An 18833-nucleotide genomic window follows, 5' to 3' on the forward strand; every position below is an offset into this window, starting at 1 on the left:
TTCTTTATAACGGCAACTTTGTTCATAAGGCAGCTTCTAATGTGTGTCTGAACACTATCCCAAAAATAGCAGAGATTATTGAAAGGCATCATTAGCCGGGGCTGTAAAAATCTATATTTTGCTTTGAGAATTGTAGAGAGACGGGGACTGTTATTGCTGTATATGACAAAGCCTACGGGTGAAGATTACAGTGGCGTGAAAAATTTTTTGCCCCCCCCCCCCATGATTTAGTTTATTTTTGCTTTTTTGGCACATTTAAATGTTTCAGATCATCCTACTACATTTAACAAAAGACAAGGACAATGCTGAGTAAACACAAAATGCTGATTTTATATGACCATTTCACTTATCGAAGGTAAAAAAGTTCATCCCATGTGAAGAAGTATTTGCCCCCCTAAACCTAATAACTGGTTGTTCCAGCCTTGGCCTGCAGTTCTTTACTGGTATTCTGGGTTATTTTGTGATTTCCTGGATGAGTCCTCGATGAGCTCTTGGAGACATTTTGGTAGGCCGGTCACCGCTAGGAAGGTTCATCGCTGTTCCAAGTCTTCTCCATTTATTGGTAATGACAAGTCCTATCTAATTTGGTTAAATGGTTGATTTAGTAACTAATGGGACAATTACTTTTTTTCCACACTGGAACTAGAACAGAACTAGAACACGATATAAAAAGGAGTAGCTTTGGCAGAGGCAGGAGTCTGGTATTTACCAAGAGCCTTGGCCTAAAACAACATCACAAGCCGGGCCCTGCCTTGTCTTCAGTCATGGTTGGGTTTGGCGGCCACCTTTAGCATTATTTCTTCCTACATGGCTTCTATTGAGAGGAGGAAAGACGTTAACTGTAACATGGGCATGGGAGAATTGGCATAAAGAATACCTTCCTGTGTTCACATTTGCTGAAGGATTATCCTTTCAGTTTCAATAATTGAGAAAGGGAAATGTATCACGAATGAGGAGGAGTATCGAGTTATTTGTGCGAAAGGAGGAAACACGAACAAGGTTTGACTTGGAGGACCTTGTTTGATGTATGTATAGGTGAACCCTTTGTCAGCTTTAAGCAGATGTGTCATCTTCTATTGTGTTATTTTGCGTAACAAGTTGCCTTCAGGGCCACAAACACCAGAAATGTTTTTGATGACCTTTGTGATGAGAGTATTTGTCATTATGAACTCAACCTTGCAAAAACCTTACCAAGGTCCTTCATGGCATAGAATCTAAACGGTGCAACATTAGCAAAAAAACATGATATATATATATATATATATATATATATATATATATATATATATATATATATATATTGGTGGATTTTCTATAAATATTATGTTGAATGGACTAGAAATATTTGGTATTTACTAAAGAAAATTTAGACTTGCGGTCAAACACAAATGAATGTATCAATGTAGACATGAATGTATCATTGTTAGCCTAAATTTAAAGTGGAATAGCATATATTGTAGTATATACTGTACATGCATCTCACACACATGCGTTTCCACTAACAATAATGCATTATTCCGCTTCTGCTGCTCGTTCGCTTGCCTTTTCTTGGGTAATTCCTATGGGTTCTTGCGTTTTCTTAGCCTGTTGGATTAACAGTGGGCCTCGCCAGGCGTTTTACTTATTCTGGGGCCGCAGGGCCGCAGGGAATAAATTAGGATGTTGCGGCTGGCGTAATATATTGTGGGGGAAAACCAGAAAGAAAAATAAAAGAACTTCACCCAAAATAAAAAGGCCTCTACTTATTATCCACTTGAGAATTCTGTCTGTGGTGAGGGAACGGCTCGTTAAGATACATTAATTTTGACAGACATAATAAACATATCTTGTTTGCAAAAAATCATTTATTTAAAACATCTCATTAAGTAAAACTTTCCTTTCATATTGACTTTGACACCCCCACATGTTTTTAATATTAGCGAGGGTTATTGATTCATACTTTGGGTTAATTTCTGAATTAAACGATGATGTCAGAAGTGGGAGCGATATAATGCTTAGGGTATGTTCAAGAGAACGCTTCAAGAGAACACAATTTAACCTTTAACATATATATATAAATACATATAAATGTATGTATATACATTATATATATATAAATATATAATATATATAATATATATATAAATATATATATATATATATATATATATAGGCATTTTTTGTTATCTTGATTAATCTTACGTTTGGATATAGTTCTACTTTTTAGACAGAAATTAAATTTAACAATTGTTTTAGGCATTCATGTGTTACTTTGATATGTTGTATAGCATTTGTCGGCAGATAATACCCGTTCGGACCATCTATTCAGCCCATTTTTGCTCAGACCTTAATCACTCCTTGATCTTGTCTTAGATTCAGGAGCCATATGCCTATCCCAGGCATGTTTGAGTTCCCTCGCTGTATTAACCTTCTGACGGGAGGCTGTGCCATTTATCTACTACCCTCTTCCTTACATTACATGGAATCATATGGTTACATATACTGTTTCCAGTATCCTTGCATATTCTCTCTCATTCCCTTTGAAATTTAATTTTAATAATTTTTTTTTTTTTTACAAACTAAAAAAAATTTGATATTTGTTATTTTTCTATAAGAGTTCTATAAGTATATGGGCCTTTTTCGTCCTTTTAAATATAATTTAAATTAGTGTCACTTTTATCAAATTCACATTTTTTTATGAATTTTAAACTTTTTTCCCCATTTACACGGTCTCCATCAACACTTTTACACGTTGTGATTTCTATCCGGCATATCCTATGATTCCATCTTGTTGTGAACATGATCAATGAGATAACGTCGCAACAAACATATGCGCATATAAATTGAATGTCAAGTCGACGCAGCACCTTAAACGGTGGCAATGTACCGGCAGATTATGAGATATTGATTGGCCGCCCTTCGCTAAAAGAATGAGGGTCACCTGTTTAACCACCATTACGATGTAAGGTCTTGGTTCTAATCCTGCGCGTCGATGTGCCGGCGTGAAGCCTGACTAACATTAAATGCTAAGTCCGAGTTTTGCATTGGGTTCGATGGCCGTACATCCTAGCTTCACCCGTAAATGGTGAAGATTTTGAGCAGAACCCAACAAGGCGCAGCCTTTCAATGAAGACGTCTTTCCGTGATAGATTGCATCTCGTTGAACCATTGTCAGATGTGGTGACAAAAGGCCCTGAATGTTGTTTATTTTTTTTTTCCTCATCCGCGTGTGACAGGCTCGGAAACTTGGCCTAGAAAGCGTGTATTAAGCCTGTCAAGTAGTAGCGACGGAGCTAATGTCTTTATGGTAATTGCATATCCTTAAAAATGCATTATCTTTCTGGATGTTGTATTGCTACGTGTGTGCATTATTGAAGAAAAGCAATGATTTGTAAACAACTCTTGGCATTGAGCACAGAACCTAATTTTGTTTAAATAAAGCCGAGCTACATTAGGATTCATGTGCCGTGTCAGGACTGGCAAGGAACAGGAGCTGTTTTGATATATGCACTGGAGCATTCATGATTGCTTAAATATTAACTGTTCTGAGAATTTACAAAGATGATCAGAGGGTAAAAGCGGACGATTAGAATGCTTTGTAGTGAGGATCATTTTCCTATTCGCTAAAGCTTCTAATTCTGGTTTGCCGTGCAGAACAAATGATAAAACTTTACAATTGAGGTAAAAAAAAGGGGAAATGTGTTATTTTTGTAACAATCGAAAGCAGTCGTCTTTGAAGGACATCACAAGCGGTTATCTGGTAGAAATAAACAAATGTTCATACTTTTCAACTCTCCGGGATTGGCCAGGAGGGGCGGCTTATTAGGACTTTGATATTTGATTGGGTCTATGATGTTTGACTCCACCCACTCTCTAAACTGTTTGCTGTCTATTGGCGGCAAACGTTGTATGCTTGACTTGGCTCCACTCCATCCCAACTCCCACGAGGAGCAGTATCAGGAAAGCTCCAACGAGTGGCCTCGGCAGTCTCTGGTATGAAAATATTGTGAGTGGTTAAAAAAAATTCGTATTTTGGTTAACCAAGTAAAAGGAAACCAAAAAAAGGGCCGGAGAGAACGTGCTTGTTGGTCTCCCTGTGTATTCTCTTAGGACATATAATTAAAAGCATTGTTATTTCGGAAGGCGGAATCCAAGGGTCCTTTTGGGCACGTAAGTCTTAAACACTTTTGGGGTTCATTAAATAAACCGCGACCTTTCATCCCGCTTTAGAAACATTATTCCTAATGCATAATTAATTTGGTCAAAAGAAATGTTACCTCTCACCTCAGCTGCCTACATCTCATGGCTTAGTACATAAACCCTAGTAATTCACAAGCCGTTGGCTTGGGTCCCTATGGGTGGCTAAGGTCGTCTCACCTGTCTTAAGGCCGTAACTTCCATAGGCAGCTGCCGGAGTACTGCGAGGTGAAGGTACCTAACGCAATGCCCCTTAGAAGCTGATATGACATCATAGCTAACTACGCAATCTCATCATTATATGAGCCATTATATAGATGTAGCACAACATAGCCAAGCTACGCTTTGTTTCTTAAATTCTATAAACTTAAAAAACTAAAAAAATAAGCACAGGTGTTTGGGATAGTGCGCAGGTAACTATTTTTCGGTGTTTGTTCAACTTAAAAAACTACCCAATTCTCTCTTCTCCCTCACTTTCCTGCTAACTTCACGCAGAGGCTTTGTCGGAGGAAAGGGCCCTGCTATTGTCTTGTGGTTTACAAAATCCAGCCTGAAGCAAACGCAGATTATAATTAAAACATAGTTGCCACTGTTTGCTACAGCAAGACGGCTGAATAAATGGTTACCAGGGATGAAAGGGAGCCATACCATTCCAGAAAATGCCTTCACAGCGTCCGTCAACAGAGATACAGAGAACGTGGCGTCTAAAATCATTACAAAGTGTACAATGTATCTCAGCTGAATTACAATTATATTACTCTCTTCAAAGCCAGGCTTCGCTATTTTCTCCCCCCATTACAAACCCACTCCACCTATGGAGTCCTTTATGAAGTTATGAAATGCAGTGAAAAAAATGAATATGTCTGAGTAATAATCTTGAATGAACACTTATCAGGTATAAAATAATACCGTGAAAGCACAGACGTGCCAAAGTGCTTTGATAACTTGCAAGCTTCAACGAGTTATAATGGTCTTTCTGCTTACCTGAACCAGACAGTGGTGGTCTCCTTAAAGAAAAACAACCCAACATTTCTTTTTATTAGTAGCATCATATCAAAAAGTTATGTTTTCCAAGATATTTTGATTTTTTTTTTTTTGCATAATATATGTTTTCAGGCAGCTGCATATTAGCCATTTGTCTGTGTTCTCGCTTTGTTATCTTAGTCCGATCCCAGACAAACACAATCACTTCTTCTCATACTGTCCGTGGTGAACAATAGAATGGCTCGGTCTTAATCACCTGGTATGACACCAACTATGAAAGTCTATGGAGGAACGGACTTCATTAGCATTGCCATAAAGAATCAGCTCAGTGTGGCGTGTGAGCCGGGAGTCACCCAAAATATCATGATTTTACCCCCCCCCTGCACAAAATAAAATGCATTGTGCATGTGCAGCTATAACAAACCGCTTTTAAAAGCACATATACCTTGATGTTAATTACATGGCAGCGTACTTTTTCTTAATAGAACATAGAATATTTTTTCATAAAGGGGCTTGAGCCTGTACCCATCAGAATCTGCAACATGGGAAATGATATACATTATTTGCTGGATGTCATTGTCATGTCATGTGAGTGTGAAGAATACGTATATATAGATACGGACAGGGATGTGGGATTGGAAGTGTAGGAGTATGTTTTTACTCGATGAAACAATAACGGCACATCTGAATCATAATGCGGTATGTCAAACATACAGCATCGCAATTCCCAGACTGTGACACAGATCGCATTACCAAATACGAAGCGAGGCCTCAAAGCAAAATATAGCCTTTGTTCTCTAAAAGAGGAAAACGTACAATCTAAATTTAAATGTTTAATTTGTTGGCGATCTTTTTAAATTATTGTTCGGAAACCAAATGTTTTCAGTTTCTGAATATGGCGGCGCTTCAAATAACGGTGGATTTCAAAGGAACGTATGCGGAAAGATAAAAAGCTTGGGCTTCATCTGCGTTGGAGTTGGGTGAATCGTGACCTTGTGTGCGGCCTCTGTATGAATCAGCCATAGATCTGGTTCCAAGGTTTGTGCGTTTCCTTTACAAACGTTATCCGGCCAGCATCCAGGGCAGAAATAATGATGGCAGAAGATGGACCTTTACTCGAGGCGACCCTCCTGGGGCGCATGGCATAAAAACTGTCGGGGGTCGAGGTCACACCTGGGTATACAACCTGCTAGTCCAAGCAGGGACGCCGGGGGTCTCAATGTGTATTGTTAACGTCCCCGCTTAGTGTATCTGATTTCAATATTCTACATCCTAGAGACCAGATCATATACCAACAGTACGTATAATCAACAGACAAATCCCATGTTTTTCATGAGACTCAATAGGCAGACGCTATCATTTTCTTAGGATCGCATCATATTTCCTATGCAGTAAATATATGGAAATGTTGTATTATAAAAAGATTTTACAAATTAAAATAAGATACTATGGGAGCAGCCATCTTAATGTCCTGTTTCTATTAAATTATCTCTCAGCATTAAGTTGCTGATTGTGTTTGATTTGTCCAGACAGCCTTTCTATGGGCCGGGTAAATGTAACGGAGAGGGCATCAGGATGGGAAATTGGTAGCATAAGGCCAGTTTTGCCCCCTTTTGCCACAAACCCGAACTTCATGTGAGTGACGCATGATAACAAACAATTCATAAATGAATCCAATTCAAAGCTGTAAATGTAACAGTTCCCTGTTATAAAATGATGTCAGCCACCGTCATACCCATCATATACCGTTTCAGAGGAAAACTAAAATAAATTAAGGTCAACCGGATATAATTCTATTTTATTACCTAATATAAGTGATATTTTCTTAATGATGGGCTTTTGATGTTCATCAGTGGTAGTAGTTACACGTAAAACTTGCTTTAGCTATTATCATTTTTTCTCAAGGGGTTAATTGCCAGAGTTTTCAATGTTTCCCAAATCATTTGTTCTATGCTAAAGCATTCAGTACCCGGCTGGGGAAGGTAATTTCTAAGCATACAAATTGTAGCTATTAAATCCGGTTTCCCAGTGTGTGAGCATGCCAAATATCATATAGCAGTAACTCGGCATTTTAATTCCACACATCCTCTGCTAAAATATCACCCTACCTGTAGTTTTAAATATATGTGTAGGAATAAATAACGCTAAAAGAATATAGGTGACTGTTCCTGAATAAACCCTGTGTTCTTATTACCATAATAATAGCTGTCCAAATGATGTTATAGCTGGAACAGCCAATTTTACAAGTTAACGGTTCTAATAGAAAAGGTGTCTGAACAGTGTTATGTCGGCATATTTAGGGCCCTTTGCCGCGATATTTGGTAAATGAAGAATGGTTTATGTATTCAATCTGGACAATCATCTTCTAGCAGAATTGAGTTAGTGCTCTAGAATGGAAAGTAGATGGCTCTAGAATGGAAATGTGAAGGCAGACAAGATAAATCTGCTTCAGACTCGTATTACTTTTGTGTTAGATTCACAATATCCTTACACATATCCCGGGTATGCTTACATTCCTTCACTGCATTAACTTCTATGTATTCTACATATTCATAATACTTTTAAGTGACACTCAGCAGGGGAGTGCCACACTAGCTCACAGGGGAAGGGACAATATTGTCCACAAAGGGCCTGTCGGACCTGGGCTGACCCAGATCAGACTAGCCCCTTGTGAAGTACTTTGGACCAGGAGGCAAGGAATGTTTATGAGCATGAATGTGTATGGGTGTGAGAATGAATGTGTATGTGAGAGCATGGATGTGTATGTGTAACTATTTCTATTTCACTATTTCTTCTCCTTGAAATTGTTGGGATTGTGCACTTGGCAGTGATTGTGACTCCTTTCTCTGGGGTAGAACTATTCATACAGTGAAACTCTAGCTTCATTAGGCTGTCTGATTTTATACCTGAGGCTTAGAAAGAGACAGTTAAGAGAAAGAGACAGTAAATATTTTATTACTAAGCCACTGAAAATCGCTTCATATGTGAATAAAGCTTCTGTGTATAAAATTCTTGACATTTTAAAAAGGGAATTTTGTTTTCAAAAAGAATGAGTAGTAATGGCGATAAAGTAGTGTAGATCTACAGTATCTATCCTATCTATCTATCTATCTATCTATCTATCTATCTATCTATCTATCTATCTATCTATCTATCTATCTATCTATCTATCTGTGTCTGAGATAGATGAGACACCGTTGCATATTATAAAGTCATTTGACTGTCATGTATTTTGCCATAAATAAATACCGTAAATACCATGTTCCTTACATATCAGACTCAAGCTTTTTCCTGTAAAAATTGGAGATTCAGTCCCATTTGACACCTTTGCTTCCACTAAAATGAATTTTATACTAAAACTGTGTACAGCTACTGCATAAATGCTACATTACACTATACTTTTCCACATATACATTTTTTTATTACTGAATTTTAGTTTCCAGTTGCTACTATAAATTCTTTGTTCCGGCAGTATGTTGATTGTCCGTTTGTTTACCGTTGTGATGCTAGAAGAGTAACTTTGGAATTATTCCAGTGGGGAAAAAACTGTTTTAATAAAATATCTTGCTTTGTAGTCACCGCATAAAACAAATTATTGGTTATCACCCAGTTTTTATACATAGAATTAAGAAAATGCTGTGCGATATAAAAGCATTTATTGAAAAATCGGTATAGCGCTATCAAGGTGTCAATTTTATTTTATCATACACAGGCGGCCTGCTGAATGTGATAAAATTATTTGCAATAGCCCCTGTATATCCAGCGCTGTAAAGCTATACAAAAGAATGGCATTATGTTTGTGCTTCATTAAGATAAGTGCTTGACTGGGAGACGTCGGTAATGGTGGGACCTCTGATGTTACACTATGCTCTTGATGTCCCCAAGTATTAAAGTAAACATTACAAGCCCTTTCTTCTGCTCGTTCTTTCTTTATTTTGCTTTCTCTTTGTTTTCTACTTTTTTCTATAGTTCTCATTTTATTTGTATTTCTTTCTGTCTCTTTCTTTTTCTTTCCTTCTATTTCTTTCTTCTTTTTCTGTTTTCTTGTTTTTTTCTTTTTCCTTTATTTATTTTTCTCTTTTATTTTCTTCTATTCTTTCTTTCTTCCTTTCCTTAATCCCTTTTTCCTTTATTTCTTTTTTCTTATTTTTCCATTTTTTCTCTCTTTCTTTCTTTCTTTCTTTCTTTCTTTCTTTCTTCCTTCCTTCCTTCCTTCTTTCTCATCTTTATATATTTCCTTTTCCTTCTCTCTCTCTCTCTCTCTCTCTCTCTCTTTCTTTCTTTTTCTTTCTATTGCTTGCACCTGTTTTTTCTTGGCATTTTTATACTGTAGGATATCTAGCAATGTATGTTAAGAAGATTTTTGTTACTTGATGCAAAGGAGCTAAGAAGCATACATAAAGTTTTGCATGGATGTTCCTTAGTTCCTGCTTTCCTAGCGTTCCCTACAGTAGAGCGTCACCTTTCCTAGCCCGACTTCAGACACCAAAGCGCAATAGTAACCAAAGCTTCTGTCTGAAGCTATTACTTACTATTTACGAGACTTTTTGCAACAAATGTTATGTGTATATATTCCTTACAACAACAGCAATAGCTAATTGATATAAATTTATGGAGAGCGTTCCCATTTCATGTGACAAGTGATAAGTTTGAGGATAAAGTAAACATTCAGACAACTTTATTATTAGATAGATTTCATTCTCGGTAAACAAGAGAGGGGTTTTGTGCATTTAAATATCCTTAATTGCCCATTGTAATTCCAGGAAAGCAATTCTAAAGGTGATCACAGACATTAAATGTCACATAGTCATTGTGCTTGCAGGGGATTTTCATTTCCATTTTAAATTACTTCACCTTTGACAAGTCAAACGTCCATATAGTGAAAAAACAAAAGTTTGATCGACAGCCGTGGGTATGAAATTCTCCGTCTGCTCTCGCTGTCTGTGAGTATAACCCACTCTCCAGAAGGCTGACCCAGCCGCTGGACCATATGGAGGACCCTGAGCAGGATTATACCCTGCCAAATGTATTTTTATTAAAAAGTAACATGTTTGCTAAGTTCCCAGAATTATATTATTGTTATGATTTCAATTTTCCGACAATATTCATTTTAGTCAGCAAGACTTGGCAACATTTTTCATGTAAAAACAAGATTATTCCTGAAAAATATTGTCGTATTTTATAGAAAATAAAACTGTAGATATAAGAGAGGCAAAAAACATTTTTTAACAAAATTTTTACTTTTTTTTCTTTAACGTGTAGTTGACTGACAAAGATAAAAGATTAGCCATCAAGTATATTTTCTAAAAATAGATAATATTTAACGTAATTTAATATAGTCATATAAATATTATGGATAGCTTCTAAAAAAATATATATAATCTAAAATGTTTTTGTTTATCTCCTTGACAGATCCGAGATACAAAATCATCAGATCAGAAAACGACATTACTCCATTTCCTGGCTGAAATCTGCGAAGAACGCTTTCCAGAAATATTGAAATTTCCTGAAGAGCTAGAGCATGTTGAGAGCGCCAGCAAAGGTAAGACCCAACTCACAGATACTAAATGTATTCAACAAACTCAGCCCGTCACTCATTCAAAATCACTGAAAAATAATTTGGTGCCAAAAAATGGCAAAACATATCATTCTTGAATGTAAAACGGCAAGCGTACTTCTTCTCAAATCAACCACTTTCATCCTTTAAAGAAAAAAAAGGCCTTTCCTAAAAAATGACTATTGTATTTGATAGCACCAGGCTGCCCTTCGGCACACGGGGCAAATGCAGAGTCTCTGGCTCACCTCTATCGACTTTAAATGCCAGGGCTGGTTTTCCAGTGCCAGTTCTGTTCTGGATAGCACCACCTTTGTGGGTAATCAAATCCTTAGCTTAACTGTTCCTCTTGTTCTGTAGATACACTTACCGATGGAAGATCTTTAGTTACTTTTCATCTATCAGATCCACCCTCTCATGTCTCTTTTCTAATGCAAACAAACCCAGCCTCTCTGACCTTCCATTATAACCTCGTTCTTCTATACCTATTAATCATTTTGGAGCTATTCTCTGGACCTTTTGCAGCTTCACAAATTGCACAATTGCATTTTACATTGAGGCATGTCTATTATTTCCCAAAAAAAACATTTAGTGTTTGCCAACTTCGCAAGCAATGCTGGCATATGAAAATCCCTAGTCCTGTGGCTGGCACAATTTAATTAACCACAAGATTATTCAATAGCAAACTTTCTGAAACTTGGTCAGTAACTTGTCCACCAACCCGCATGCTTCTGCCTACACATTAAAGTGGAATTATCGTGAATACAATTGGGGAGTCATTTGTAACGTTAACAGCGTTGCCGAAATAAGGCATAGAGACACAGTCCATTCATTATCTCTATAAGGTTTTGTTTTGTGATAACAAATGAACGAGGTCTCCCCCAGCAATTAGAGTAACTTTATTCAGCGGGAAGATTATTGATTGTTCCTTTTACCAATTTTCTCCCTGCATATATTTAGGGGAAATAGTGTAGCTAATGTGTCTGACTGTCATTTGGCTCCATGTCTATGGATTTTTAATTAAGGTTTCCATACTTTCCATTTAAAAGTCGACATTTGGAGAAATGACAGCACACATAGCTATGTTTGTTCCATAATTATCTCGTATTATGGGTATTTCTTGAAATTGGGGGAATAATAATACTTTTTTGCCTTTTCTTGAAAAAAAGTATTTGCCTGGGTATTCTTTACAGTGGTTTTTAAGTTAAAACAAAACTTCTGTATCTTGATGGTTAGCAATGGAGTAGTTTATGCAACTGCTAGAATTCTGACACACTGAATTGAAAACCAAGTAGTTACTTGCCAAATGTATTGACCAAATGGTTCTAATACCGGTCATCATGGAAACCTTGACTTGTCATTCGTTAAAGATATAATTAATTGAGTCGCTAGTTGTGGGTATTACACGTACCTAGCAGCTTTGGACAAGTTGTCACAGAGGTTGCCCGAGTCCCTTAGAGTGGTGGGTCTGGTTGCAGTTGCGACCATGAATGTTACACCCCTGGCTGGAGGTCTATGCCAGTGTGGCACCCCGCTGATGTTTGGAAACGTTGCCATCATAGCTTTTTTTTTAAACCGTAAATAATAATGAATACCTATAGCATGTGTATTTTATTTGTAAATCAGCATAAACTTAGATTAAATATCCATCTCTCGGAAGTTGAGAGCTCTCTAAAGCTCTCTATGGCAGAACCAGAACCATACGTTTTCACTCCCTTTTTCTCATTCTACTCTTTACAAAGGCTGTCTAAGCCTATCAACAACAATGAGCTACTAAATAAAAGCACAAGGATAACCCAATAAAGAGAAACAGGCATTCAGATCCTGAGAAGCGCTGTGTTTTTTTCCATGAATACCGCTGCTTCTTATATATGATATGTATGTTCTGCCTTGGAATAAACTGAAAGGAAGTTAAGATGGATACGCTCATGCTGTGCAAGGTGGGTTTTTAATGCATGTATAGTTTATTTCGATCTATTAACACAGTTTTGTGGAGCGTACAGATCTGTGGAAGAAAATGACCCTAAATAAATCAATAATAATAGAGTTATGGGGATTGTGAAAAGCAATAGATCCCCATTTAAAAAATATATAAAATTACATTTTCATGACTTTTCTGGTATAATATATCACATTTTTAAGACTTATAGACACCTTATCCTTAATCTTTTCCTTTGTTATCTCACTTTAAGGATCCCCCTAGAGCTTTGGGAAAATAGCCTACCCTTTTCACCTTGCAGGCTATTTCTGTTTCTAATTGACAGAGATGATCACTGACAACATCTGTTTCTACCTCCTACTGGATCAGATGAGTTTTCTCTGTGATCTATAGCTACGGTGCCTTAAGTAAGGGAATCTCTGTTTCGCTGAAAACCCCAAGAGATTTAATTATGATCTGCTAGAAATCAAGTCTGAATATGAGTGTGCTCCTCATGGTGTCCTGCCAAGGTCAGCGCGGGAAACTACTGACAATCAGATCAACAACTGGAAGCCATCGTGTTCTAATTTTTTACCTAACAGGGATGGATAGCGGTGAAAGAACCAAAAAGGAACCAAAACATGTAACATTTTGTGGCTCAATTAACTTCAATTTAGGTCCACCATAAAATAGGAAAATATTACAAGATTATAGCCTAAATCCAGGCGTTCGATCATCTAGCACCTGTATACTACAATGATGATTATTCCCCGAGATTCTCAAAGGACACAAATTAACAAAAACAATAATATTGAAAATATTTATTATAGATTTCTAGAAATCAGCCTGAATCAAATTAAACGTGAAGCAAATTCAATGTTTCTAAAGAGCCCAAGAGTTGTGTGTTGAGTAACAAGGAGTTATTTGTGGGCTTCAGAGAACCATGGGGGCAGAAGGGGTTAAAACACGATGGCTGGAGTAATGCAGAATTTAAGGATTTCAGACTGTTCCCTCCCGAGGCTATTCCTAGAATGTGCTTATCCATCAGACAGCATAATCACTGGGCATTTGTCATTAAGGAGACTACCGGGCCAGTTCCTCCGCAAATCAATAGTACCCTGTGAATCTCTGCTTCTACATTTTTACTAAATGTCAGATACAGAGCGGCTCCAGTAATAAATATTCATTACTTTCTGAAATATGCTTTGGAAAAAATCAAGATGCTATTTCTGCAGAAATAGATTAAAACATTATGTGCCTTTGCTTATCATGTGTAAAAATAATGAATTTCAATATTTAGACATCCAGTGCAGAAATCCAAGGTCTTTAAACTCCCCAGGATAGGTAAAATTCACAAATTACGTGTTTTAGGTTAAGGATGGGCCGCGAGCGCTGTTTCGGTTTATAGACCTATATGGCTATTAGCCCCTAGTGTTTGATCAAAGATAATAGGAGTTATGTTCCGAACGCACTATGCAATGGGCGTAAAGAACCGAAAACCTCAGAGGTCTCCTCTACAAAGCTGCACAGTCTCTTTATGGCTCCACAACAAGCAACAAGAAACTACAACTCCCAAGACCCTCTGCCACCTACTTACACACTTATGTTCCTATCGATCATTATTGTGGGAGCTACTTCTGATGGTGGGTGGAATTTTAAATGTAATTGCTAAAGACTGAGTAAACGAAATTTGTGTTTCAGACTGTAATATTCAATGGCTTTTAAATCAAAATGACATTGTATTTTATTTTTTGACAATGCGCCATAATTTGTTTTGTAGAAATGTTTTTTTTTTATATAATTTCCTATTTGAATTCTCTTTACATAGGCTTATTGGCGCAGCAGGCGTGTTTGATAAATCCTTTATTGGTTTTCTCCTGTGGATAACTCTTTAACTTAAAACTTTGGGGATTTTTACAATTTGATTTTGGAAAAAAAAACCAAAAAAAACCTCTGGTGTTTTACAGGTTTTCTCCAGGGATTAAACCATTTGTGCAAGTAAAGTTTAATTAAAAACCTTGGATGCTGATCGAAAGAAAGCTTGTTTAATGATATAAGTGTAACTTAAATCCAGTTTTTGCATATATACCTAAATTCTGTTCCACGTCTGTTTTGCAAGATAAAAGATGGGTTTCTTTATGCTTCTTTCAAACAAATATCAAAATATTGAAATATCAAAGAAAACCCTATCAAGGAAGTGTGTGTCATGAGTGTTTGATAGAACATTAAGAGGTCTACGGTCTTGTGACACCGAGTCCTCTTCACTTGCTCCTTACTATTCCTCGTACAGAGATTATATGACTATGACATCATAGCCCCATTAGTATCTACTATCCTTCGGAGTGATGAATAACAATGCAGATATAGATTTGTACCCCTTTCCATACACACCAGGCATAGATGTCCCCAGATGTTATCTCAGCAGTGCTGAGGTGGCAGAAGACTTTGACCAAAACACAACACTCAACACCAGGTTGACTCTTCAACAAGGCCTATAAGGCAGTTCTTGGCTGCGGCAGATCCGAGACACAGCATGTACTTGAGTACAAAACATCGCTCTTAGTTGTCCTCTCCCTCTTTACAAACGGCAAGCGACACCATTATTAAAGAATGCATAGTCTGGAAAATGTATAAAGGCGTCAAAAAAGTTTATATTCATCAAACAATACCCCCCAGAGAACACAAATGGGTATACAATGGAGCCTCCAACATCTAATGACATCTAGTGCCAACGATTCACAAAGCAGGCTCCTAGAAATGCATCCTGCCCCAGTGTTTCAGTGTATAATGGATATCGTGAACATAAAACATTTGCCCTGGCCAGAGCCGGCCTTAGGCGTTGTGGCGCCCTGTGCGGACTACTCCTCTGGCGCCCCCCCTCACTACCCCCCCCTCTCTGCCCATTCAAACTACACCCCCCCTGTCCCTTCAAACTACACCCCCCCTGTCCCTTCAAACTACACCCCCCCTCTGCCCCTTCAAACTACACCCCCCTCCCTCTGCCCCTTCAAACTACACCCCCCTCCCTCTGCCCCTTCAAACTACACCCCCCCTCTGCCCCTTCAAACTACACCCCCCCCCCCACTTACCTTGTTGCCGGAGTCCTGCGGTGAGAGCGGGAGGCATCCGTCTTCTCGCTCTGCCGCGGTGCCGGCATTTCATGTTGAGAGCCGGAATAGTCCGGCGCTCAACATGAGATGCCGGCACAGCGACGGAGTCACGGAGAGTAAGGGGCGCCGAGCGGTTGCCGAGAACTTCACGAGCAACCGCTCGGCGCCCCTGACCGGGACATAGATTTAAGCATCGTTTTTTTTTTAAACTTTATTTAACATGAATGATGTTAAATAAAGTTTTAAAAAAAAAACACAAAAAAACAAACCGATGCTTTAATCTAAGTCCCGGTCAGGCGCCCCTGCAACCATGGCGCCCTGTGCGGTCGCACAGGTCGCACACCCCTAAGGCCGGCCCTGGCCCTGGCAGATACTAGGAAAATATATAAAATTATTCCTTCGGTTTGTAAACTTGCAGTCAGAGCCCTCATTACTCTGTGTATCCACTTCAAAAGTATTAAAGGTGAAATGCTAAGCGTATTGTTTACCAACGCAATGGCCAATGCCACAATACATAAAGAATTGTGCGGGAAGGGCCAATATGACTCACTACAGCTTATTCTTTATTTCTCCATCATATTCCACAGTGCTGTCCAATAAGTAAATAACAAGTAGCGCATCACATAACAAGGTGGACACACAGAAAAAAGTGAGGAGGGCCCTGCTCCTATGAGCTTACAATCTCATAGCTGTCGCTTTGCTATGTTTAGGCTGTTTTTATACTTCAGGGTGATCTCAGGTCCTGGAAACTGAATTAATGCGTAGAAAGTAAAATTCTAAGACTATTCCCATATTCCGCACTTTAAAGCTTTCATCTGGTCGGTGTTGTCTGTGCTCCGAGGTTGGATATGTCAGCGTGTCAAAAGTGGCTGTTGGCAAAGAAAGGTCTTCACACGGCTATGGTAAAGATCATGATTGTAATGTAAAGAATGACATTTGATTAAAGATGTCCCCCACAGCCAGGTGCGTTGAGAAGTCAGATGCTATGCAGGCTATTCTATCAGAAAATGATGCACAGTTTTTCACCTGGGGACTTCCGAATCTCATCTTTTCATCCCGACACTGTCCATTGGGACCAGTATTTTTTTTTCCATTTAGATGTCTAAAACTTTAAGCTATGTTTTTTCCCTTCACCTTTTCTATAAAAAATATATTTGCCAAATAGAACTCCTTGTATTAATGTTCATTAAACAGAACTTTTTGTTGTGTATATCAGAAAACACACATGCGCTTTACATGTCAAGGGGAGCATTTATGGAGTATAGGTGGATCCACAATTCACAGGGATTAGTAAGTGTTCCAAGAGTGTCGCAGTTTCAACTGAAATGCTTGACTAAGAATCATGAAGGGCCAATGCCACGACCTTGTCGTAAGAGCTTGTTGGCCTAGTATATATATCATAGTTACATGACTCCCAAAGTCCTCAGAACAGTGTTGGTTCTTGGGTACTGTTCTGCTGCCCAGGTAGATACCCCACTGTCTCAGTTTTGTGGGCATTGGGGATCATGGGCTGGTTGTTAATCAAGCACTGGCCCAGGGAGTTGTAAAATAAATGGCAGCTACTACTCGGCAACCTCGCGACACTCCGAAGCTGAGCCCCACAATGTTTGGGTAACGTGGGCAGGTGGCCACATCTCTAGGCCTGTCCACTACTGACCCTGGTAAGACCCGTCCTGGTCTCCTGCACATCACCTCAGCTATTGAATTGTGCTCAATGCAGGGCCATCCCAGGCCTTCTTGAGGATAGCTTCATAAAGCATAATAAGGAAGAAGCAGACAATTCCTGTGGCGTTTGGGGCAAAATCTGAATTATATATATATATATATATATATATATCATACCTACCTTTGTATTACTTTATACCGGCTCTAATGCAGCCCTGAAAAACCCTATGAAATTTAACTCCTTTTACAAAAAAAAAGCTATTTTTTCCTTCCTATTGTTACTCTGGATGAAAAATTTAAAAACAAAATTTTTTTTCCCTTTCTGTGTACTTTTCAAGGACAAAATTTACGAACATGCCCACAGTAGTTGTAAAACCCCAAATTAACACTTCACCTCGATTCCTCAGTCATAAAAAAAAACAACCCTTATTCCTGACGCTCATCGCCGTAGAGACGCGAGGTCAAATGTATTAATAACTCCAAAAATAAACCTTTATCGAATCCGTCGACTTTGTTCCATCTAGAATTCATTACCTTAAGTAATATAGAAGGACAATCTCTTAGCGGGGGGATTTTATTTTCTGCTAATGCCTTTACTGTAAGAGCTTTGATCTCCTGCTCTTTTTGAAACATGTAAATTAATTATTCTTTACTCGTTTTGATACACAGGTGCTTTTATAAACATGTGTTTTTTCCCCCCAAAAGGAATTTACGACGGCTCTAATTCTTTAAGCACTAGGCCGTGTGTTGGTATATAATACCAAGACATTGTAAATAATTACACAGAGAGAGAGACAATGAAGAAGAAGAAATGTCTTTGACAGTAACAACAATACTCGAGCTAGAAAACTTTGCATTTATATGTTTTTTTTTACTGTATTTATATCTATTTACGTTGAAAACTCTTTTGCATTTTAATACAGTAATTACCGTTACCTGAAAGGAGCTGTCATCACAAATAAACGTCTCGCGTATGTTTCAATAACTCCGAGATACCCTATGCTATATGTACAGCCGCATAAATTAAAACACCTACCCGGTTTCTAGCCGAGCAGCCGAGAATAATAATCGTAAAAATACTCGGAATATTATTTTTTCCTTCAAAAGAGGAGAGATGTTAGAATAAGAGGTTATAATCTAAAACTAGAGGGTCAGAGGTTTAGATTTAAACCTTGAATGCAGGATTCCATTGTAAATGCACCGGTGTTTAATTGGTTTCGGCCGGGTTCCCTTCTGGTACTGATATTACCGCACACGGGCAGGAGGAACATCGAGGGAACGGAACAAGCACTTATCTCCTCCTTTGGTGGCTTTGTTGGTAGACGGCGTGAACCGTTAATCATTATAACATAGGCTCAGCTCCTTCGCTTTCCCCTGTGCGGAATCTCTACGATAGCTGCCAACATTGTGGGCTTTATTAACCCTT

The 18833-nt window shown here is 38.3% G+C and overlaps 1 protein-coding gene across 1 annotated transcript in view; it reads left to right on the forward strand.

Moving 5' to 3' along the window:
• LOC149298289 (protein diaphanous homolog 2-like) overlaps window positions 1–18833 on the forward strand; it is a gene marked incomplete at its 3' end in the record, with an annotated part of 441418 nt that overhangs the window by 288429 nt on the left and 134156 nt on the right. Inside the window, exon 26 of the mRNA XM_089487690.1 lies at window positions 10573–10702. Within this exon, the coding sequence (XP_089343816.1) occupies window positions 10573–10702 (130 nt within the window). The remainder of the gene's footprint in view (window positions 1–10572; window positions 10703–18833) is intronic.

The sequence above is a fragment of the Sceloporus occidentalis genome, unplaced genomic scaffold (genome assembly GCF_023333645.1).
Source record: "Sceloporus occidentalis isolate IW3139 unplaced genomic scaffold, rSceOcc1.0.p SCAF_34, whole genome shotgun sequence".
NCBI lineage: Eukaryota > Metazoa > Chordata > Lepidosauria > Squamata > Phrynosomatidae > Sceloporus > Sceloporus occidentalis.